This window comes from Onychostoma macrolepis, chromosome 10, assembly GCF_012432095.1.
Source record: "Onychostoma macrolepis isolate SWU-2019 chromosome 10, ASM1243209v1, whole genome shotgun sequence".
In the NCBI taxonomy this organism is placed as follows: domain Eukaryota; kingdom Metazoa; phylum Chordata; class Actinopteri; order Cypriniformes; family Cyprinidae; genus Onychostoma; species Onychostoma macrolepis.
In genome coordinates, this window is record NC_081164.1 from 12,551,835 (window position 1) to 12,576,947 (window position 25,113).

Below are 25,113 nucleotides of genomic sequence, written 5' to 3' on the forward strand. Positions count from 1 at the left end.
ACAATTTTGAGAAGTCAGTATTATGAGACAAAATTATGAGGCCGGTCATAATTCTGACAAGTCTTTTCATATTTTTTCAGCATTTAATATATTTGTCAACCGCATTTATGTAACCGTCCTTTTAGTAGCTCATGATTTTAACTTATCAGTGACTTTTTGTTTTTAATCTTTCGTGGCAGAAATTGGCATCCACATGCATGAGATTTAGAATGAAGCAAGAAATCAAAAAAAAAAGATCACATGGTTCAAGAGCAGAGGGTGGCACTAGCAGGTTTGAAATCAAGACCAGACCATACCAGACCAGTTTAGACTCTCACTTCTTAATATGCCAAATTTCCCTCTAAAGGTTTATAGGCTGCCATAGACTCCCAGCCAGAAACAATAGGAGCCTCCATACCTTCAGTGACCGGCGCTAAAACTAATGAAAAACCACTAGGGGAGAAAACAGTTGCATATTCATAAAAACTGACATGCTGCTGTGCTCTCTGGCTTGGGTTTAAATAAGTGTTTCTATAGAATCTATGTAAATATCACTTCGTACCTAATTACAAATAATAATAATAATTCATATGCACTGACTAATTACAATGGAAGCTTGTTTCCACTATAAGAGTAAAAAATGTATGTACTTGTGAGGAAAAATACAAACAAGTCATAATTACAAGTAAGTTGCAATTACAATAAATAAGTCGCACTACATGATACAAAGTTGCAATTATGAGAACTATACCTTTAAAGAAATCAAATTGCAATTGTGATATTTTAAGATGTAGCTGTGAAGTGTAAAGTCACAATTACTACAGTTTCTTTTTTTTCTTTTAACCAAGGCAGAAACCAATATTTTAAATCCCAAATTTCCAGTATACTTTTAAACCCAGTTATATATCAAGGAAGGAATTTATCCTGAATATTTACAACACTTTATTTATGCAAATAAAACATTTCAAGTTCCAGGAAAACAACAACAAAAAAATAAGTACATTCGTTACTGTAGCACGTGGTTTTGTTTGCCAGCATGTCATGTTCATTTGATTAGGGATGAGGTTGGCACATGAGCGATTCAAATTTAGTTTTTAAGATGAGCATAGATGCTGGATCATTCGACCCATGGATGTGCATAAATATTTTTTGAACGACTACAATATGCAGTATGTAACCTGCTTTCAGAGATCAACTTTAGTGCAGTCTTTGTGGAAGGGAAAGAGCACAGAACCCATGTGTGAGCTGCAAAGTGTAGGTAATGATACTGCAGAGTGATGGACAGTTTAAAAGATGCATTAAGAGAATCCATCCATTTAAAAAAACAGAAGTAAAAAGAAGTGACCTCTCCTAAGGAAAGGGATTACAAAAGTCTTAACACAGCAGAGTGCACTTCAAACGCCACTTTCATTGGATTTCAACTCTACTGAAGGAGAAACATCACTAGATTCCACCAACATGTCCCCAAAGGAAACCCTTCAGCTGCACAAATAAATGTACAATATTCACAGTATTTACATGGTGTGGTTCATCCAAAAACGCATCCCATTGCTTTGCCTTTCATTTGTTCTCCAGGAGAGTCTTTATATCTTTAATTCCGTGTTCTGAGGCAACTGCGATCACGTGGTCTAAAGCATTGAGCCGTCCCAGAAGCCTAACCACCTCCTTTATGTGTTCCCTATAGAGAAACAATAATTGCATTAATTAAGAAATAAAGGGCTGATGCTTACATTGCAGAGCCATTAATATAATGCATTCAAGTATATTACATACATATAAATGCTACGTTTTAATTTTACAAAGAAACCAAAAAGCATGTGAACATGTACCAAGATTAAAGTTTAAGGTCAGTTTAAATGTTTCTTAAGCAGCAAAACAGCATATTAGAATGATTTCTCAAGGATCATGATGCTGAAAACTCATAGGAATAAATTTCATTTGAAAATATATTCAAATTAGTGCTGTCAAATGATTAATCACATCCAAAAGTTTGTTTCCATAATGTATGCATACTGTGTATATTTTATTATGTATATATAAATACAAACACGTGCATGTATATATTTAAGAAAAATATGTTTATATATTAAATATTTATAATATAAAAGAATATAAATGTATTGTACACGTAAATATCTTCAAAATATATACTGTATGTGTGTTTATATATACATAAATATACACAGTACACATACTAACTTATTTTAGATGCGATTAATCGTCTGATAGCACCAATTCAAATAGTAAATCATTCTTTTAAAATGAAATATTTAACATTAATGCATTTTGAGCATACACATACTAGTGTTAATTTCGTTAACGAAAATATGACGAAAGTGTTAGCTGACAAGCTTTCTTCCCATGACGATGACGAGACGACAATATGGTCAATAAACGATAACTGACTATATCAATGTGCAACATCGTTGACGATAAAAGATGAGACTAAAATGTATATTAAAAAATAATTAAAAAAAAAAGTACCAATGTATCTCTTTATTTTCATTGAAAACTCATTTCATTGAGACTGCTTAGTGCTGCATCTGCATCATGTCAATGAATAGAGGAAGGATGGTTGTTGCTGTTACTGTATGATGATTAAAAATCACAAAATGGCCGTAATTAGCAAATAAACTGCAGAATGTTATGTTTTCTTATACACGCACGGATTGCATGTATTCTGACAGCGCTGCACGAGCTCACGGCACCAGGGTTCAAAGTCCATGCGTGAGGAAAATTGGCAAAATACATGGGGGAAAAATTTGAAAAACCGCGTTCGGTATCCAGCGTTTGGCTTCTGCCAAAAATTTTCATTTCGGTGCATCACTAATTGGAATTACTATTAGGAATTTCACTGTTAAAATTGATTGTTTTTGCTGGTTTTCATAATGTAGAAAGAGAGAGAGCATATCTAAATCTTTGATATTTAATTATATAATAAATAGCCTATAATAAATTAGTACACTAGATGAGGTTAAAAAAAAAAAAAAAAAAAAAAAAGTGTATGGAGTTCTATTGATTTGTGCTTATTGGTGAAAGTGCAATGTAAAATTAATTTCTCAAATTACAACAATATTTGTTATTTCCATCTTTACCTCACGTTTCTCTTCTCCATGTCTGATCCAGCCACGCAGCTGCGGTAAAGACTGCTGGCCAGGTGTTTCAAATATCTGCAGAAGTTCTCCAGCTGAGGAAGAGTCTGCTGTCCTTTAAGACTGCTGAACCACTGCACAGGAAAACACTCCACCACCTGAGGGCAGCAGTGAGAGCAATGAAGTGCTTTGAGTTGAAGGACTTCATATATAAACACCACGTTCACATGAATATTAATTCCCAACTACACAACTGATTTGTCACATAAAAATGTGTAGACAAGTCATACCCTGCGGCATTTCTCCACATGTTCCTCGCTAACATCTGTAGTCTGCAGGGCTGAAAGAATGTAACGGTTTAGTGTGCTGTCCACAGCGAGCTCCTTCAGCACAGACGGAGACAGGATCCCATCCCATAATAAGATATTCCCAAGTAACTGAACACAAGAAAGAGATTTAGTTAAAATATTTAATGTTAAAATAAGATTAGCCGATTCAAACGACAGCAGAAAGTCTTGAGAATACATAAGCATGACTAGCCATACCTTTACACAAGACCAAAACTGTCTCTGAGAAAAGAGGTAAGGACCAGAGTTCTTGTTTTCCATTACACTGTCAGGGGAGAAAACTAAAATTATAGATCTCACAAACTGGTTTACAAAACATTTAATCACATTAGGAAACTAAATGATGTTTACAAAGAACAGCATATACAAACAGTGACACAACAGGAGTGATTCAGCTTTTACACTTACTTTTTTGGAAACAGAGGCAGGAAAATGTCATCATCAAGAGTTCGTCGAATTCGTATGACTACGGTCCTCAGAAGCTCCTGAAAACAGACAAATTCTTGTCTTAAGACATTACATTTTCACTTATCGCTATGAGAATCTATGAAAGCCTGTTTCCGCCACTGAATAAAACATTTAAAAGGAAATTGCGACTTTTCATCTCACAATTCTGACTTTTTCTTATAATTGCGTGATAAACTCGCAATTCTGAGAGCAGTCTTCCCCCCCCCCTCAAAAACTCGACTTTAACGCGCAATTGCGAGAAACTTTTTCTCTCAGAATTGAGATATAAACTCGCAATTGGGAGTTATAAAGTCAGAATTGCAATTGTGACTTTATAAATAGTAATTCTGACTTTATAACTCGCAATTGAGAGTTTATATCACGCAATTCTGAGAAGAAAAAAAGTCAGAATTATGAGATAAGTCGCAATAACCTTAAATATTAAATATTCATCTTGAAATACAGTAGTCAACATATGAAGTGGATCAAAACCTTTCATCAAAGTTGTCCTAAAACCAAAACAATACCCGTTCTTGTCTTAGGACAATGTTGATTAACTTTTTTGATCCACTTCAAATGTTGACTACTCTTTTAATATAAAAGTTTAGTTTGTTTGATAAAAATAATAAGTTTGGGGGGGGGGGGACTAAAAGGCCTGTTACATGCTAAAATGTATGAATCAATCATGTAGAACAGTGTACACAACAGGTTTTCCAGCAAAGTATCATGTTAATACTTTAGAGGCCTTAGAATTTGAGCATCAAATATAAATACACATTTGGATTGATAGGGCTAAATGAAGATCAAACACAAAAATAAGAGCCTGTGGCTTCATTGCGTTCCAATCTCATCTGTTCACTCACTTGTGTGTTGCGGTTGTCGCCAAGCATCACAGTGGGATAGTCTTTAATCAGCCTTTGCATGAAAGTCACCAGTCTGAATGTCTGACTGCTGGAGAGCGGATCCCACACCTGATCCGTCAGTACTGATGGGGCAACAGGAAGGGCAAAAATCAAGTTTTAAAGGTGCGATTTGGGTTTAAAAGAAATAATTGAGCCATAATGATGGGATAGACTAACCTGCTAGTTTAGGAAGCAGCACTCTTTCCACAATAGCAGGAAGCAGGCTGTTATCTATGTCTTCCTCTTTCTTTAGGGCGCTCTGCTCCCCACAGCCATAGAAGAGCAAAGACTCAAACCACAGCATGTACTCAAAGTTAGGACACACCACCTGCAAGGCATAATTTTGGCACTTTAAGACAAAAATGTTCAGGCAATGCAAAGCAGATCATAAAAATGTGGGAAAAAAACGTGTTTTCTGTACCTCCAGCGGAGACCATGAGATGAGCTGTAGTCGAATAAGGGGGTTGAAGAGTTTGGGCAGACAAAGTCCGATGTAGGCGTCTCTATAGCAAGTAAAATATAGCTTTCTCCAGGTCTCAAAGTGAGCCTTTATGTTGTCCAGCGAGTGGAAATCCTCCATAACATCCTCAAAAACCTTCTTTGACTCTGTTAAAATGCGATCTGGAAATCAAAAAGATAAATTGTTAATTGAGAAAGAGAGTAAGAATTGATCAGCTAAAGTCGTTCCCATATTTAAGTTAAGTTGGTCACCTCTCTCCAAGTTGAAGCTGGTGATGTCAGTCGACGTCTCTTCATCATCACTGGACAGCCCCTCCTTATGCTCGGCTCTCTTGCCGTTCTGCTCTCGAGCTTGTCTGCGACGAGTTCTGTTAGGAAATGTTGAAACTGAATTCATTAGAACTGAAATACATCACAGAAACTCGAGTAGAGTAGATCTGGGTATTGATTTTCTGATTCAAATCTAATTTGGAGTCTATTTAAAGGAGTGGGTGATTGCGATTTCACTTTTTTAATGTTAGTTAGTGTGTAGGAAAATTATGGAATATATGAAAATTCTGTGAAATATAATGAGGTTTTTTTTTTTTTTTTTTTTTTAAAAAAAGCATTAACACGTTAGACCCCATAAACACAATCAAGCGTAAAAAAAATTAATTAAAAGTCAACCACCCCTTTAAAGGGATAGTTCATCCAAATATGAAAATTCTGTCATTGTGTTATGAATGTTATGAAGCTACGAGAATATTTGTGCAAGAAAACTTTTCTTTGATGCGTGTTCACAAGAGTACCACAATGCATGTGTGTGCATTCCTCTGCTTGTAAACAATGTTCCGTATATGCATTACTGTATACCAAAAGTAGTAATTATTAAAAGTGGTAATGTACTGTATTGATATACATTCAAAAAGCTGAAAGCGTACCACCTTGCTGCTCTTTTCCAAACATTTGACCATTACAAGTTACAGTACAAAACTAATATGCATAATGACAAGAGATTACTAATTTATACCATAAATATATTTACACCAAAGATATGTATATGTATAGGTGTGTGTGTACGTATGTATGAATGTATGTGAAAGTATACCGTCTGGCTTCTCTTTCAGCTATCCTCCTCTGCTTGGCCAGCTCCTGATAGGCTGTGCGATCTCTACCGAATGAATCCAAGTTAGGGGCCATAACAGCCTTACCTGAAACAGAAAAACCAGTATTAACTCACAGTAAAGCTGAGCTCACAAGCCCTGTTACAGCTTATAATGACAGATCAGATACTCATTATTACCTACTCATTAATATATCACAGATGTTCATGCATTAACCCACAAATTTCAATAAAAATTTAGTTACAATTTGAACTCGATGCACAGTGCTTGAAGGGATTTTTTCACCCAAAAAAAATTAACATTTTGTCATCATTTACCTCAAGATAAAGAACTGTATGACTTTATTCCGCTGAACACAAAAGACAACATTTTCGCCATTTACTGGTAGCCATTGACTTCCATAGTATGGAAAAGAATGGAAGTCAATAGCTACCAGCAACTGTATGGTTACCAACATTCTTCAAAATATTGTCTTTTGTGTTCAACAGAAGTAAGAAAATCATACAGGTTTGGAATAACACAAGAGTGACAAAAGTTTAATTTTTGGTTGAACTTTAACAAGTCAAGTTTTCTCCCTCATCAGAATTAATTTCCAACTAAAAGCTGATTTTGATCTACCTGTTCAATTTTCCTGGGGTGAGATAAAAACTCTCCTCCAAAACACTCACCTGCTCAGCATCTTAGCAATGTTTCAGTGAAATCACTGACCAATAAGAAGCCAGTGAGCTTTCACCATCCAAAAGCCAAATACACTTTCACTTGTCTCAAATCACACACAGACAGGACAGTCTCTTTGTGTATTATTCTGATGTGCAATTAATAACTGTATAGCAAAAACGTGAAGAAAAAAAAACAATAAGGCCATTCAAATAAAAAATAAAAACCTTCAAGATGGACTGACTTGAAAGGCTGGAAAACTCCGACGATTCATCTTTAATATCATCCTGTCTTCTCTGGACGAGACGGGACGCCCGCTGCCGAAGTAACTGGTGCATGGCGACCTCTAGCTCCAGAATAACAGGCACCTGAAAGATATGATGATTTTTGTGACAGCTGAACCAAAGACAAGGGGCTGGAGACCGAGACGAGGGGATCAGTGTGTTCTGCTGTGGCATTGGAGAAAGTAAGCAGCAAAACCAGACCAAATTAAGCCATAATTAATGAGCTCTGGACATAAAGCCCATTAGAGCTGAAACAAAATTGGCTTCCCCCTATGTTAATCTTCATGTTATTTACCTTATGAGCCCCAAAAATTGAGTGTAGTTTGAAACTTCTGTGAAAGACTTCCAGTTAGCCATTGTTGGTTATTTTTGACAAACATGCTTTTTTATTATTTCATGTAATAGTACAAATATTCCACTATGGAGAAAATCAATGGGATTTTTTACTTCTGTAACCTGATTCTACAGTTCTCTGAGACATGTACCAAAAATTAAATGTAGATATTTGGACAAGCTAACCTTAAGCTAATGCAATCATTAAGCTATCATCGCAGATTTAATTGATAGCTTAAAGGGTTAACCTTATAAGGAAAATTGTCATTAATTACTCACCCTCATGTCGTTCCAAACCCAAAAGACCTTCATTCTCTGAATAGACAGCAATGCAACTGACACATTCAAGACCCAGAAAGATAGTAAGGACTTTGTTAAAATAGTCCATGTGACATCAGTGCTTCAACCGTAATTTTATGAAGCTACGAGAATACTTTGTGCACAAAAAAACTTTTTTCAACAAATTCTTTTCTTCCATGTCAGTCCTCAGGTTGAACCATGAATGTCACATGGACTATTTTAATAATATCCTTACTACCTTTCTGGGCCTTGAACATGATAGTTACGTTATTGTCTAATTTCATAAAAAATATCTTAATGTGTGTTCCGAACATGAACGAAGGTCTTACGGGTTTGGAGCGACATGAGGGCGAGTAATTAATGACAGAATTAATGACTTTAAAAGGCAGTAAGCTTTACAGTAAGTGCAGTATAGTCTTTTTTGATAAAGATGTACCTTTTTGACCATTTATTACTTTCAGTATTTTTAAAAACAGTCCAATGACACTGCCAACTAGTTAGTTAGCTACCTAGCATCTAACAAATTGGAAGTCTCACACAAAAAGGAAATATGAACTATGACTTTCCAAATAAAGTGACAATTTCCCAACTAATAACACTTTTGATGATCTGTTCTCCATGCCCCATCAAAGACACCATGAATTGTGTATATAGTGCCTTTTTATAGCTGAAAAAAAAAAAATTAGGGAATCACTGAAAAACCATCTCTTGATGCATCTTGCTGTGGGAAAAAATGGAAGATTACACCACAATCTATGAGCTGATAAAAACATGACCTGGTGGACTGCTGAAAATGCATAGTTTTGTAAATGATCGTCTAAAACATGAACTATGAGTATATGAAGTAAGGTCATTTTAATTTAAAATATTTTTAAGGTCTAATTAACTACACGATGATGACAGGCAACATTCAATAAACTTCAAAATCGATCACAAAGAAACATAGTACCAAGATTGGGAAAAAAATAAATAAAACAAACAAAAAAGCAAGTCAGTGAAAAAAAACAGCAGCAACATTAAAAACAAATGCATTCATTCTTACCTTTTCACTGAAACACTCAAGCAAGTCTCCAACATACCCTCGCATTTCTTGCAAGAATCTATATTTGTCTGCGGCCTCCTGTGAGGAGCCCTCCAGGAGCTGGATGGTCTTTTTGGAGGCCTCCAGCTCCTCCTGGATCTGCTCAAAGCGCCGGGCATTGGAATCGTGCCCATTGTGCATGAAGCTCAGCCTGGCACACAGGGGAGTCAAAGAGAGATTTATTATTAGTGACGTATGGGGACGTCACTATGGCCGCACATGTCCTGATGAAGACGGTTTTGTCAAAAATACGCAATGTAGTCTGTAAAACGATTGCAGATTTTAGCATCTGCAAATTACGCCACCTTTACGATGAAACATTACACTTCAGCCTAACATGGAGCTGAAATATTGCACACGCTAGCCAGAATTAACCAAGATCAATGTGCCTTGGCACTATGCTGGAAGTCCAAAGTGCAATATGAGAATCGTGAACATTTATGGGATGTGCATCAAATTTATCTGGGAAAAACAAACAAGTGTTTGTAAATTCAAAATCCAAGGAAAATCCAACTGGACAGATCTGAACTTGCAATTTGAGGGGTTACAATGACCGCCGATGAGCAGGCAGTTCAGACCGTACCTGTCTTTGAGTCGTTTCTTTACCAGATCTGTGGTTATAGGGGTCAGGTCACAAGAGGGAACGGGATAACTGGGAACTGAGGGATCTGCTTTCAAAGGCTTGCTGTTGTCTGCTCCAACTGTGGCAGCGTAGCTAAAGGGCATGGCGTAGGATGCTCCATATGGCTGTGCATCATAACTGCCTTGGTAATACATAGTTGGATCCTCGGATTGGGGGTTTGGACCTAAAATATCAAAGAAAGTACATGCCATTTAAAGGATCAGATTGTCAACATACTCTGTGTGTTACTTACACTGCCGTTCAAAAGTTTGGGGTCAGAATTGTTTTTCATTTTTTTGAAGACTGCATTTATTTCATTGAAAACACAAACTATAAACTCTTTTAAGTGTTTTCTATTTCAATAGATTTCAAAATGTAATTTATTCAAGCAAAGTCAAAGCTGAATGCGTCACATTCTAATGTTAATTTGGTACAGTGTTATTTTAAATAGGAAACTTTCGTAAAAAATGTCTTTACTGTTACTTTTGATAAATTTAATGCATCCTTGCAGAATAAAAGTATATTTAAAACAAAAAAATCTTACTGACCCCTAATATGTATACACCGTTTAGAGAGAGAGAGAGAGAGAGAGAGAGAGAGAAGAGGAGACTGTCTATTGTGTTACTGATTAATTATTCAATACTGACAGAATTTGCTAAAAATATTCACTGATCGTAATTTCTTTACTTGAAAGCTACATGCCATAGTTTATTTTTTTAAAATAAGTGTCAAATTTGTTGGAATATTGTAATATAAATGTGAGAAATATTGTTAGTGTGCCAACTCACCTGTGGGATGCTAATGCCCTTCCTGATCTGCTCCTGCTCCCAGCGACTCACTTCCTCATCCTGCCCATCATCTAGAGCTTCATCATCACTGCATTCAATACCTGAACCACAACACACACACAAAGGTCAGATCTTGGTTCACTGCACATCTTTTCCAGTATGTGACTTCCCTCAAAAGTCATAGTAATTCAGTCTTTTTTGTGTGACATATTCAACGTGACATGACATTTATAACAATGACAGTCCGTTTGGAGATCTGGTGAATGGGGATTCCTATAATTCTACATAAATAAGAGCTCCATTCACTGACCGATCTCCTCTGCTATTTTCTGCCTCTGACTCTTCATCTTGACTCCACTGAAGACGATTCTCTTCTCATCTTCGTCGTCACTGCCACCGTTCTCATCTTCATGAGTGAGGCGCTTGTTTGTAGCCTCATTCTCGACCAGCGGAGCCTCACCCCCGAGCTCTCGAGCCATCTGCCTACGTTTACGAGCAGCATGAATGAAGGCCGCATCAGGGATCTCGCCTGTTGAAATGCACGACAGTTAATGTTGGTGTAAACACAATGACTTATTTTCACGTGAATTAGTTTAAACAGAGAGAGCCTAAATGGACTAAAAGCATTTGCCATTTAAAAACGTGGATTTGATCAAATGCAGTGTTTAACAACATTCAATGTTTAACCATAAGCAGGTTCCCAGCCCTGCATGACTGTTCTTGAAGCAATTAAAATAAGCAAAAACAGCCTAATCATGCTGATTTGTCTTGTGACTTGCTCTACAGGTCTAGATTGATGGGCGCTCTCACCTGGTTTGAGCGAGCTGAGAGCCGACAGAGTTTGGCTAAATGCTCCACCTGCAGGCCTTTGCTCGCCATCCTCCTCCTGTTCCTCATTGCTCTCCACCTCCATTTCTTCTTCTCCCTGTTCACTGCTGGCTCTGCTGCCCTCCAAGGGCTCCTCTTTAATTGACAGATTCTGAGCAGGTCCACCTGGAATGAATAAACTGGTGAGCGATAAATAATACAAACTTGCTTTGTAACCTTTAACTAGCTAGATGGTCTAGAGGTAAAGATTTCTGAGGGTTTGTAATACTTTTAGGGTCTAAACTACAATGGAAGAAAAATAAGTAAAGAAGAAAAAGTCATTAATGCTTCTTTCTGATGAGGGTGCACATATGCATTTTATTTTAAATTTAAAAAATGTAATTGGATGTTTTCCTCAAAATAAAAAGCAGTCCCCTGACTCTGATCTATAAACATGCATGACAACATGATAAAAAAAATAAATAAATAAAGTCTTGTACCAATGCGTGTGTTTTGATCCGGTATGACACTGCCGGTCTTTTCCAAATCCTCTTTATATTCTTTCTTCAGCTGCTTGACAATCTTCTTGCTGTGGTTGGATTTCTTCACACGGAACACTTCAGTCTCATCTAATAGTGACAGATATATAGTGAAATACATGAAATTATCCATGCAACTCACTAGGATTTACATTGCAAAGTATTTTTCAGGGTCCTCATACTTTGTGATCAATTAATTAACATGACCTTTTCTTTTTTATTAAAACGGTTTTGAAATTCTCCAAATTATTCCATATTTCCGTACCATTGAAATCCCGATTCTTACTTAATCATTGTAATACTACCATATTGGTCTTCAGCCAATCATTTGTTATATTCACATATGCACTAATGCAGAGTCCTAATTGGTCAGTATTACTAGCAAATATAATATGCCAAGTAGCTCGTGTTTTTCGGTTAGTGACTGTCACTTTAATGACACGAACTGTTAACTACACGGCAAAACTCGAATAATTTGTGAAACGTTAAGTTTTGATGCGTGTATTCGTTAAGCAGTTCCATGGCAGTTAATATGCACCTTCATCATCGTGGAAGCTCAGCAGACTCGCTTTCGGTTCCTCTCGATTCTCATTCTTTCTCTTCTTCTCTTTGTTGAACTTGACAGCACCGGGCTGAAATCCGTTTCCGTGATTGTTCAGCGTGTTTGCTGCAGGAGCGGGGCCGGTGATGGTGGTGGACTCACTCGGGCTCGCCGAGTCTTCAGCCCCGGGCCCGCCGGACTGTTGGTCCTCCTCTTTCTCTTCGTCTTCAGAGTCATTCCTCCGTCTGAAATTGCACCTCTTGGCTTTCTTAAACATGGTGATATAGTGTGCAAAGCCTCTAGGATAGTATGTACAGACAGATTTTTAGATTTTTGCGGGGCGCCAATGATGATAACAAGTCCACCATTTTGCCTTTGGCGGAAACGTTTATGTACCTCTGTGGATGTTTAGATTTGCTGAGCGGCATCGGGAACTCGCTGCTGCCATCTGCATGAGAGGTGCTCGAACGATTTTCAACTTGTTTTCAGAGTGTTGGTAGTCTTTTCAATAGCATTCATTTCATTAACAAATGGTTAATGAATTTGTGTAAAAAGCCCAATGGTTAAGTAAAAGGCAAACAAAATGTTAATTAATTAACAATTAACCTCACACACCTGTAGGTAATAGATATGTGCGTAGGTAAACCAAGGCCAAATACAAAAAAACCTCAACAATCCTGCACACTATCAATGATTGCAAATATAGGCTATACAATACTTTATTAACAATGTATGACCTTCATCAGGTATACAAAAATATTCAGGCACAACATATGACCAATAACGGCAATGATACATAATTACCAATCGTAAAAATATCGTAATACGTCATATGTGACCCTGGACCACAAAACTAGTCTTAAGTGTCAATTTTTCAAAACTGAAATTTATACGTCATCTGAAATAAGCTTTCAATTGATGTATGGTTTGTTAGGATCGGACAATATTTGGCTGAGATACAACTATTTGAAAATCTGGAATCTGAGGGTGCAAAAAAATCAAAATATTGAGAAAATCGCCTTGAAAGTTGTCCAAATGAAGTTCTTAGCAATGCATATTACTAATCAAAAATTAAGTTTTGATACATTTACGGTAATAAATTTACAAAATATCTTCATGGAACATGATCTTTACTTAATATCCTAATGATTTTTGGCATAAAATAAAAATGGATAATTTTGACACATACAATGTATTTTGGGCTATTTGCTACAAATATACCCCAGCGACTTAAGACTGGTTTTGTGGTCCAGGCTCACATATTAGAAACATCCTTTAGAAAGGTTATCTCAAAACAAAATTTTACTCATGTCATAATGCAATAGATTGAAATACAATACATTAATAATGTCACTCGTTGACCAGTGCTTCATCATTTATACCCATATGTGAAATATGAAGAGTAAATATCCAGAAAACACACATGATGATTGTGAAGGACTGCAGTGACACTTTTACTCGTACAATATTGTTTGTTTAGTATTATTTCTATTCAGTGCTATTATAGTATTTATTAGCTTTTGTTTTTATATGTTCAGTTTTCATGTTAAATTTACTCTAAGTTTTAGTAATTTTGTATTTTTGTTAGTTAGGTTTAATGTATTTTTTTTTATTAAACTTTTTAGTACATTATTTCAGCTTTATTTCAGTCAGATAATGAATAAAATAGTTTTAACAGTTTTTGGTTAACAATAACAACACTGATAAATATTGATATGATAATTATTTTTCTGAATCACACTGTCTCATCTCTCATGTTGTTAGATCACATAGTTTCACACTTGATCCTCTTAAAACCATAAAGCCAGGATAGAGAGGCTGAGTGAATTTGGTCTTGACTTTTTTGAGAAGGGTCATTGTGTCAGAGACGCTGTAGAAGGACAGAGTCCCTGCAGTGTGATCCACATACACTCCTATTCTGGAGGACTGTAGGGGTGCAGTGATTTTACTGTGTGCAGAATTATGTGCGAATAACAGATCTAAGTTACTATTTCGCAATGTCCAGGATTGATTATTACATCCAAACTCACCCTCAACACCCTTCCTGTCGATGCTCTTATAAGACACTGATATTCCCACCCAACAATTCCCACTCCACTCAACCTCCCAGTACGCACGTCCACACACACTCTCTCTACACAACACCTGAGGGCTGACTTTAAATCTGTCTGGATGTGAAATACACAGCTGGCCGTTGTCAGTATAAGTAACTACTGTGTTCCTCTGAGATAGATGGAGGTGGGTATTTGCTGTGATTGGATCCAGACTGAGTTGACAGGAAGCTGAAATAAAACAAGAAATATACATATATATTATAAAGAAATGCACAGATTAGAAATAAACTTAAAGAATTAAACAGTAAAATTAATTTTTAATTCATTTTAAAATGTATTAAAATGAAAAAGATTGTAATATTTCAAGCTTTACTATGTTTTAATTAGTAGTATACAGTAAGCCAAAAAAGAAAGAAAACTTGTATAACTGTAGACAAATTTATGAAATCAAGAATTAATGGACTTTATACTATTAATCAATTCAATTCTTTGAAAAAATTAGATGGACAGAGACAGAGAGACGGATAGATAGATAGATAGATAGATGGTAAATATGATCAAAGAAAGCTGTGGAAATAAATCTGCATTGTTAATCCTTTTGATCTGTTAATCAAAAAATTCACAAAAATCTAAGCTTTCATTGGAGAATAAGAATTTAAAATGGGGGGAAATATCATTATGAAATAAATGTTTTTCTCTAATATACATTGGACACAATTAACGGCACCCTTTTATTCAATACTTTTTGAAACCTCTATTTGCCAAAATAGTATAGGAGTTTTCTTCTGTAATGCCTGATGAGGTTAGAGAACACCTGACAAGAGATCAGAGACCATTCCTTCATCCAGAATCACTCCAGACCCTTTAGATTACCAGCTCCATGTTGGTGCTTCTTCTCTTCAGTTCACCCCAATCATTTTCTACAGGGTTCAGGTCAGAGGACTGGAATGGCCAGCAGAAGCTTGGTTTTGTGCTCAGTGACCCATTTTTGTGTTGATTTTGAGGTTTGTGTTTGGATTATTGTCCGGTTGGAAGATCCAAACATGGCCCATTATAAGATTTCTAACAGAGTCAGTCACTTATTGATTTTTTATCTGTTGGTATTTGATAGAATCCATGATGTCATGTGTCTAAACAAGATGTCCAGGACCTCCAGCAGAAATATAGGTCCACAACATCAAAAATACAGCAGTATATTTCATTGTACACATGGGGTACTTTTTATCCCTGTGTTCACCAAACCCATCTTGAGTGTTTGCTGCTAAATTTTTAGTTTCATCTGACCATAGAAGCCAGTCCCATTTGAAGTTCCAGTCGTGTCTGATAACTGAATATGCTGGAGATTGTTTTTTTGTAAAAGCATTTTCTTTTCTTGAAACCCTCCCAAACAACATGTGGTGATGTAGGGGCTGTTTGATCATTTTTTAAAAAGGTTTTCTGACCCCGGAACTCAACCTTTTTCTGCAATTCTCCAGCTGTGGTCCTTGGAGAGTCTTTAGCCACTCAAACTCTCCTTCTCACCGTGCATTAGGACGATATAGACACACGTCCTCTTCCAGGCAGATTCATAACATTTTATGTTGATTGGAAATTCTTAATTATCGCCCTGATGGTGGAAATGGGAATTTTCACTGCTCTAGCTCTTTTCTTAAAGCCACTTTGTAATTTGTGAAGCTCAATTATCTTTTGCTGCACATCAGAAATATATTCTTTGGTTTTTCTCATTGTGATGGATGATTAATTTGGAATTTGGCCTTTGTTTTTTTTTCCCTACTATTTATATTTCTGTGAAACAGGAAGCCATGGCTGGATAATTTCATGTTCATAATCACACTGGTGTGCTCAAAATTTTGAATATGAATGGGAATATATTTCAGATATATTTTACTTATAAGAATTTCTAGGGGTACCAATAATTGTGTCCAATGTGTATTTGAGAAAAAACATTTATTTCATAGTGATATTTCTCCACATTTTAAATTCTTATTCTCCAATGAAAGCTTAGATTTTTGTGATTTTATTTATTTATTTAGTGTGTTTTAAATAAAAGATCTAAAGGGTTAACAATGCACGTTTATTTTCACAGCCTTTGATCATTTACCAAGGGTACCAACAATTCTGACGACGTGTGTAGATAGATAGATAGATAGATAGACAGAAAGACAGAGAGACATAGACAGACAGAAAGACAGAGAGACATAGACAGACAGACAGAAAGACAGATAAATAGACAGACAGACAGAAAGACAGAGAAACGTAGACAGACAGACAGACAGACAGAGAGAGACACACAGACAGACAGACAGAAAGACAGAGAAACGTAGACAGACAGACAGATAAATAGACAGACAGACAGACAGAGAGAGACACACAGACAGACAGAGGTAGTAGAGCTAAAAGAATTCATTCTCTCCCACCTAAGCAACAACAACAACAACAACATGGAACAACTTACAAATGACATATTGAATTTGAGACAAGAGATTAAATATCTGCAAAGAGACAGAGAAGAAATGTCAAAGGAGCTTCAACAAACTAAAGATGAAGTGAGTGAAATAAAATCAACTTTAGGAAAACAGCTAACAGAAGTCAGAGCAGAAACGCAAGAGGAGCTCTCTGCCTTGAAGTCAATACTCCACAGCAAGGATGAACTCATTAACAGTTTGAAAGAAAAACTCAATTCTGTTCCAGCACTTAAAGAGTCTTCTCCTGAACCATCAATGTGCCCAGAGATCCTTGTGAAAAATCCTCACGCTGAACAACTAGCAATGAAGAGAGAGTCTCACAGCTCGACTGATCCAGCAAATCAGATTGATATCTCCACTGCAGAGGACCTGAGAGAAACACAGGCCCTTATCCTGATCGACTCCAATGGGAAATATGTCAATGAGAAACTTCTATTCCCAAATATGATGGCCAAGAAAATCTGGTGCCCAAACACAAAAAGTGCTTTTCAGGTCCTGTCTGATAGAAACCTGAATGAAAACTATAAACACATCATAATTCACACAGGGACAAATGATTTAAGGGCCATGAAGGGCCATGTGGCTCCTGTGATCAGAGAGCTGGCAATCAGAGCCACTCAACGTTTCCCAGACGCAAAAATAACTCTGTCCGCATTACTACCACCATTCCACGTGATTCATGGAAATAATGTGGAACTCTCCAGAAGCTGTGCGCTTATTCCTAATGTTCATCTCGCCCATCACATTGATATACGACTACATCATATGTATGACCATGTGCATCTCAACAAGCAAGGAGTGAAAGGCTTCGCCAGAGTGATGAAAAGCACAGCCCTTGGAAACGGACCGGAAAACAGCAGAAACTTCAACAACAAGAGAAGCTCTCAGCCAACAAGAACCCCTCATCCTTCAACAGAGCCCAGAGCAGCCGCCGGACCACCATCACAACACAAGAGCTACGCAGCCGCAGTTCAACGACCACAAAACCCTGCAGCTGCTGAACTCAACCAGATAAGACGTCTGCTCCAGACTCATGATATAACTCACACATATTTACATATACACGCACACACTTTACAGACAAACCTATTCATGAAGTCTCTTAAAATCAGTTGTTGGAATATACAGGGTCTGCAATCTTCTACTTTCGGTAACAAGTCTGCAGACCAAGACTTACTCAGCAGTGTAACAGATATGGACATTTGTATCTTTCATGAAACGTGGCGTCGCAGTAATGAGGCTTTACATTGTCCAATAGGATACAAAGAAATTGTTGTTCCTTCATTAAAAAATTCTAATATTAAATATGGCCGTGACTCAGGTGGAATACTTATTTGGCACAAAGACAATTTGAAGCACTTGATAAAAATTTTTAAAATTGAAAATTAATCTATTTGGCTTGAAGTGAAATCAGTCATATCACAGCATAATCTCTACCTCTGTGCGCTCTATATTCCACCTCACGACTCTCCCTATTACAATGAGCAAAGCTTTCTACAGCTACAGACCGACATCTTACACTTTCAGTCAAGAGGACATATTCTCATATGTGGAGACTTAAATGCCAGGACCGGAAGAGAAATTGATTATGTGAATATTGTAGATAATCACATATCCAACGACACCACGTTTCATTCTTCTTTAATTATCACACCAAGAAACAGCTATGATAGTTTAGTCAACACCAATGGAAAACAAGTGTTAAAACTTTGTAAAGGTTTAGGACTATACATCATTAATGGCAGAACCAGAGGAGATAGTTTAGGCAGATTCACCTACTGCTCCAGATTAGGAGCCAGTGTAGTTGATTATTCAATTACAGACATTGACCCAAATTTTATTAATGCCTTTATAGTTAGACCTCAACTTCCCATTTCTGACCACTGCCAAACAGTCCTTTACCTGAAACAGTCATGTGACCGGGTCAGTACTCCTCCCCTCAAACATGAAAAACTGTTCCCTTTAAAACCAAAACTCAGTTGGAACCAATCTAACGCTGAACAATTCAAAGAAAACATGAGCAGCTCTGTTATACTAAAAATGCTGGACGACCTTATGTCCACAGATTTCACTCCAGATACTAATGGAATAAACTCAGCAACATCCAATCTTAATTATATATTTCAAACTTTGGCCACTATATCTAACACTAAACGACCAAACAAACATAGAACAAACAAACAAAAAATAAAAAAAGAATATGTGGTTTGATAATGAATGCAGTTGTCTCAGAAAAGACCTTTGACGACTAACAAAAAGCATAAAGAACCGGCCAATCAGACGCTACACCTCGCCTACTCCAACAGCTTGAAAAACTATAAAAAGCTCATTTGCAACAAAAGAGATCAATATTATGAAGCTAAAATTGATGAAATCAATGAATCAATAGACCAAAACAATTTCTGGAATCTCTTTAAAAAATTTGAAAGCCCCAAATCAAACACATTACTCCAGTGCGGCACAGTCTCTTTACCAAAAACTTGAACCAGACCTCAACCAGCCCCAAACAAAAACAAAGAGAAAACTAGAAGATTTAAAGAAAACAATCAAAAATTACCAAAACCCATTGGACATGATTATAACATCATCAGAAATAACAGAGCACATTAAAAATCTCAAATTAAAGAAGGCATGTGGACAAGACAACATCAGTAATGAAATGCTCAAACTCAGCAGCCCTTACATCATTCAAGCTCTGGCAAAATTATTCAATCTGATCTTATCCTCTGGTGACTTCCCTGAAACCTGGTCTGAAGGACTGATCACTCCTATATATAAAAAAGGAGATAAATTCGATCCCAGTAATTACCGTGGTATTTGTGTGGGCAGTAACCTAGCAAAGCTTTTCTGCAATATAATAAACAACCGCATAGTGACATTCCTTACAAGACGCAACATCCTAAATAAATCACAAATTGGCTTTTTACCAAAACAACGTACATCCGACCACATCTATTCTCTCCATACTCTAATTAACAAAAATCTAAAGGGCAAACAAAGAAAAATATTTACATGTTTTGTTGATTTTAAAAAAGCTTTCGACTCCATTTGGCATGATGGTTTACTATACAAATTATTACAAATTGGCATTGGGGGAAAAACATTTGATGTTATACAATCCATGTATAAAAACAGTAAATGTGCGGTCAAAATTGGGAATCTCAGAAGTGCGTTCTTCCAGCAGAGTCATGGAGTGAGGCAGGGATGCAGTCTGAGCCCAACCCTGTTTAACATCTACATCAACGAGCTGGCAGAAGCTCTGGACCGCTCCGCCAGCATCCCGGGCCTCGCTCTGCACCACTCTGAAGTCAAATGCCTGCTGTATGCGGACGACCTGGTTCTGCTGTCCCCCACAGCCGAGGGTCTGCAGCACAGCCTGGCCCTGCTGGAACAATACTGTGAGGAATGGTCACTGACAGTCAACCTGGACAAAACCAGAGTCATGGTGTTCCAGAAGAAGGCCAGGTCTCAGGGAAGCAGATACCAGTTCAGTTACGGAGGAGAAGTCCTCGAGCACAGCACCAGCTACACTTACCTGGGCATCGAGATCTCTGCATCAGGGGGCTTCGGTCTGGCTGTGAAGGCCTTGAATGAGAAGGCCCGGGGGGCATTTTATGCTATCAAATCACGGTTTGGCCAATTAAAACTACCAATTAAAACATGGATCAAATTATATCACGCAATCATTAAACAAATTCTACTGTATGGGAGTGAAATTTGGGGACCAATAATACATTTTAAAAATTGGGATAAAACATCAATAGAAAAACTACAACTAGAAATTATCAAAAACATTTTAGGGGTCCATAGAGGTACGTCCAATGATGCCTGCAGAGCTGAATTAGGCTTATACCCACTGAACATTGAGATCCAGAAGAGATGTGTTCAGTTCTGGCATCACCTCCATCGATCTGATCCTGATTCAATCCGATATAAAGCCCTCCTCGCCAATGAAACCTCAGCAGAACCTCATCCTCTAAACACGCTCGCTCTTCAGCTAGTCCATAAAACCCAGCTCCTCACCGACTACAGCTACAACCCCAAAGCCATTATTAAAGAAATTGACAAAAATCTGAAAGATACTCATGATGAATCTCTAAAAATACACTTTGACCTTCAAAATAAACTCCAATGCTACTCAACCCTAAACAGAACCACTAAATTTGCCAATTATTTATTGATCAAACCATTCAAAGAAAGACAAATCCTCTCCAAATACAGATTAAGTAACCATGATTTAGAAATAGAGAGAGGAAGACATAGACAAACATGGACAGAGCGAGAGCAGAGGATCTGTAGACACTGTGATCTACAGCAAATAGAGAACGAGAAACACTTTCTGCTGATGTGTCCTAAATATCACAATGTGAGGGAAACATTTCTCCCCAGATTTGAAGCATTGATTCCATCATTTACTGAACTTAGTGATACTGAGAAAATGCCCTTCTTACTTGGAGAAGATGATAACACAGCTGCACTCGCTGCTAAATATGTATTAACCATTCACAATGTTAGATGTTAAACATGATTAACTCTAAACTGACTTACTTTATCTTTTCATTTATTTAGATGGATTTTATTTATTATTATTTATGTTGTGTTTTTTTTTTGGGGGGGGGGGGGGGGTTATGTTGTTGTTATATATATGTTAATGCTTTGGCAACATTGTGCTACACAGTCGTGCTAATAAAGCTGAATTGAATTGAATTGAATTGAGAGAGACACAGACAGACAGACAGACAGACAGACAGACAGACAGACAGACACAGACAGACACAGACAGACAGACAGACAGACAGACAGAGACAGACAGACAGACAGACAGACAGACAGACAGACACAGACAGACACAGACAGACAGACAGACAGACAGACAGATAGACAGACAGACAGACAGAGAGAAAGACAGAGACATAGACAGAGAGACATAAACAGACAGACAGACTGATGGATAGAACACCTACATTGTAAGAACTCCTCCCTAGTCTTGGGATTATTGGTGGCAGTGATCTGGATGTATTTCACTATGGAGACCAAAGGAAAAGTGTGATGTTTTTAATTCAAATATATTTCAAATATACAGTTTAAACATTTATACAACATGAGTACTATAAAATATATTGTATACATCACATATATAAGTTAAAGTATGCATCAGGTAAACAGTATTTTACCTCTAGCAGAAATACGTTCCATCTCCTCTTGATAGAAATCTTCCAGTTTCCCTCTCAAAAGAGAGACAGATTTTCCAATATTGTCAAAAGAGATCTGGGAACTGATAGTGATGTTGAGTACGTTCACATAAGGCAAAATGGGAGGCCCGAAACTCTACAGACACAAAAACAGAATTACAATAAAGACATCAAGCTTAAATAAATGAAATCAACTTTATGCAGGATTTAAATGATACTTCTACTCTACATAAATGTTACACAGATTATAATCCTTATATTATTGGTTAAAGAATTTATCAATGAATAAACTTAGTAAAAGTCCTCTTTAGTATCAGGATCCTGTAACCTGAAGGAAATGGATATGATCGTCTGTGTGTGACAACTGCTCCAGTTCCGTGTCTCTCCACTTCAGTAAATCAATTGATGACTCCAGTCTCTTCAAGAGCTTTTCAGCTTGACTCACTGCAGTCTTTTCCTGAGCTCTGATCAGCTGTGTGACCTCAGAACGTCTTCTCTCAATGGAGTAGATCAGTTCGGTGAAGATCCTCTCACTGTAATCCACTGCTGCCTGAGCGGAGCGCTGTTAGGACACACAAAGCCACAGTATGGAACATCTCAGACAGTATGGAAACTGGCCCGACACTGGACTTCCATGTTGACCTTTTCCAGTTAAACGCAGTTCTCCTCTAAAAACTCACCTTGTGAGAATCCACAGCCTTTCTAAGCTCCTGAAGTTTTTGCTCTTTCTGCTGGATTTCCTCATTGTATCTTCTGCGTATTTCCTCTAATTGCCTCTGTTGAACAAAGAATTAACAGTTAACTGTGAAATGTCCTTCAGTACCAGTTCCTATTAGATTTTCAAAAATCATTATCCTAAGTAAATCATACAGACCACTGGTGCCAAATAACTTTTATATTGTTATTAATGTTTCAAGATGAACATTTACTGGACTGAAACAACATAGGTTCACTTGATTATTCATACATAATTTTATTAGGAAAATCATATGATACATCAGGCTTTTGAGGAACTTGAGGAACCCCCACTGTATTTATGTTTATTTCCCCCTAAAATTAATATCAGAAAGTTTAAGTATTTAAATATCATCTTACTGTGACATATTATTGAAAGATATAGAGTGACAACTGATATTTACATGTATTCTTTGTTAGTAGTATGCTAGTAGTAGTATTCTGCTATAAAGATCTCATTACATTATAAGCTATCTAAAGCCAGATGCATCAAATATGATACAATACATAAAGCAAACAAATATGGCTCGGCTTCACTTCCACAAGTAAATTAATCAATAAAAAAGGAAAAAGGAGGGAAACAACGTACATCCTCTTAAAAACAATCACATTATTTAGTAACTACAATCAATGGAAAATTTTACTTTTTATAATGTAAAATGAAAAGTTCATACCTGTTTTTCTGTCCTCTCTGCTGCAGCTGTTCTAGTCTTATGATTTTTGTGTTTGTCCAGCATACACATCATACAAATACACTCCTGGTCAGTTTGACAGAAAACTTCTAGAGGCCTGTCATGTGTCTTACAGATCATCTGCTGGAGCCGTTCAGTTGCTTCCATCAAATGGTGTTTCTTGTCTTTGAAGAAAGTCTCGTGCTGTTCAAGGTGAACTTGACAGTAGGAGTTCATGCACATCAAGCATGACTTGACGGCTTTGCCTTTTCCTCCAGTACAGACACTGCACTCCACATCTCCAGGACCAGCAGGAGCAGCAGGTAGGAGTGTTGTCTTCCCCAGTTTCTCCACCATTTCAGCCAGAATGGTGTTTTTGCTCAGTACAGGTCTCGGAGTGAAGGCCTGTCTGCATTGGGGACAGCTGTAGACCCCCTTCTCTTCAGCCTGATTCCAGCAGTCTGTAATACAGTCCATACAGTAAGAGTGTCCACAGGGAAGAGCCACAGGCTCCTTCAGGAGATCCAGGCATACTGGACAGCAGAACTGGTCCGGAGCTACTGAAATACTGGCTTCTGCCATTTCACTATGTGCACACGGGGATGAATCCGCGGGAAAACCTCTTTTCCGTATCCTGCTTTTGTTTCTGAAAAAATGAAACTCAGTGTAAGGAGTCATCCAGTAGGAGGCGGTTTGTATCTCAGCCTGTACTTACAATGCTGCAAGAATTTCAGCCACAGGGTGTCACTATTTTCATGCTTTGGTAAATCACAATGATGATTTAAAAGCGGTACTTAAAAAAAAAAAAAGGCCACTCTTTATATTAGGTGGCTTTAACTACTATGTACCTACATCAAAAAATAAGTACAGTGCACTTATTGTGTTCATGTGTTGCAAAACACTTTTGCAGGTTTGTGGTGTGGTATGGGTAAGTTTAAATGTGGGTTAAGGTGTAGGCTAAGAGATGGGTCAACAGTGTAATTATAAATGTAATTACAGATATTAATTACAGATGTAAATACATGCAGGTATTTGTTTTAAATATAAGTGCAATGTAAAAACATGTATGTACACAATAAGTTCATTGTATCAAATTATTAATTTAAATGTAAATGCATAGTAGTTAAGGCCACCTAATATAGTGGGACCAAAAAATAAATTAATTAATAATTCATATTTATTAAGATGCTATTTTAGATATTTTAATTTTAGTTGCAATCTTAGTCATTTTATTGTGCATTTTTATTTTTTAAAACTTCTATATACTTTTATATAGTTAATATATTTTTCGTTTTTGTTATTTTAGTACATCAAGTTAAACTGAATAAAACTGTGAATTTTTGCCTTGGCAACTAGCATGCATAAAATACATTATTTTTTTATTTCAGTCAAACAAATGATGAAAATGTTTTTTTATTTTTTATTATTATTATTTTATTTATGTGGTTTTTATTTTATCTTTATCATACCTGTAGTACAACTACAAATAATAATGGAAAAAATTTAAATTATTACTTATCCTAATTATTACATAAAAAGTCAAAATATGAAAAAATAAATTAAAATGAAAAGACAAAAAGTCATGACTTTAATACCATAGCTGTGACTTTTAATGGCATAATTTCCAATTTTACCATAAATGTGCATTCTATTTTTAATTTCATAATTATGACTTATGACTATGATTTTTTTATTTCAAAATTATGATTTACCAA

General features: G+C 36.7%; 2 protein-coding genes across 3 annotated transcripts; both read right to left on the bottom strand.

Annotated features, from left to right (window-relative positions):
• Window positions 1-904: 904 nt before the first annotated feature.
• paxbp1 (PAX3 and PAX7 binding protein 1) lies at window positions 905-12,700 on the bottom strand. Its single transcript, XM_058790431.1, has 18 exons — window positions 12,279-12,700; window positions 11,702-11,830; window positions 11,205-11,387; window positions 10,705-10,923; window positions 10,391-10,495; window positions 9,568-9,790; window positions 8,946-9,135; window positions 7,231-7,354; window positions 6,314-6,416; window positions 5,479-5,594; window positions 5,189-5,388; window positions 4,945-5,095; window positions 4,729-4,850; window positions 3,827-3,903; window positions 3,617-3,683; window positions 3,362-3,508; window positions 3,075-3,229; window positions 905-1,657 (listed from the first exon to the last, which is right to left on the bottom strand). Exons 1-18 carry the CDS (start codon window positions 12,556-12,558, stop codon window positions 1,540-1,542), a joined length of 2,709 nt encoding a protein of 902 aa, XP_058646414.1. The 5' UTR covers window positions 12,559-12,700; the 3' UTR covers window positions 905-1,539.
• A 284-nt stretch (window positions 12,701-12,984) lies between these two features.
• LOC131548815 (E3 ubiquitin/ISG15 ligase TRIM25-like) lies at window positions 12,985-24,027 on the bottom strand. Of its 2 annotated transcripts, none has more exons than XM_058790408.1 (6): window positions 23,402-24,027; window positions 22,673-22,768; window positions 22,438-22,554; window positions 21,975-22,128; window positions 21,765-21,824; window positions 12,985-14,563 (listed from the first exon to the last, which is right to left on the bottom strand). In XM_058790408.1, exons 1-6 carry the CDS (start codon window positions 23,978-23,980, stop codon window positions 14,034-14,036), a joined length of 1,536 nt encoding a protein of 511 aa, XP_058646391.1. In that variant the 5' UTR covers window positions 23,981-24,027; the 3' UTR covers window positions 12,985-14,033. The 2 variants fall into 2 exon arrangements, with proteins under 2 accessions (XP_058646391.1, XP_058646390.1); XM_058790407.1 differs by having other exon boundaries at window positions 22,321-22,554.
• Between the last annotated feature and the right edge of the window lie 1,086 nt (window positions 24,028-25,113).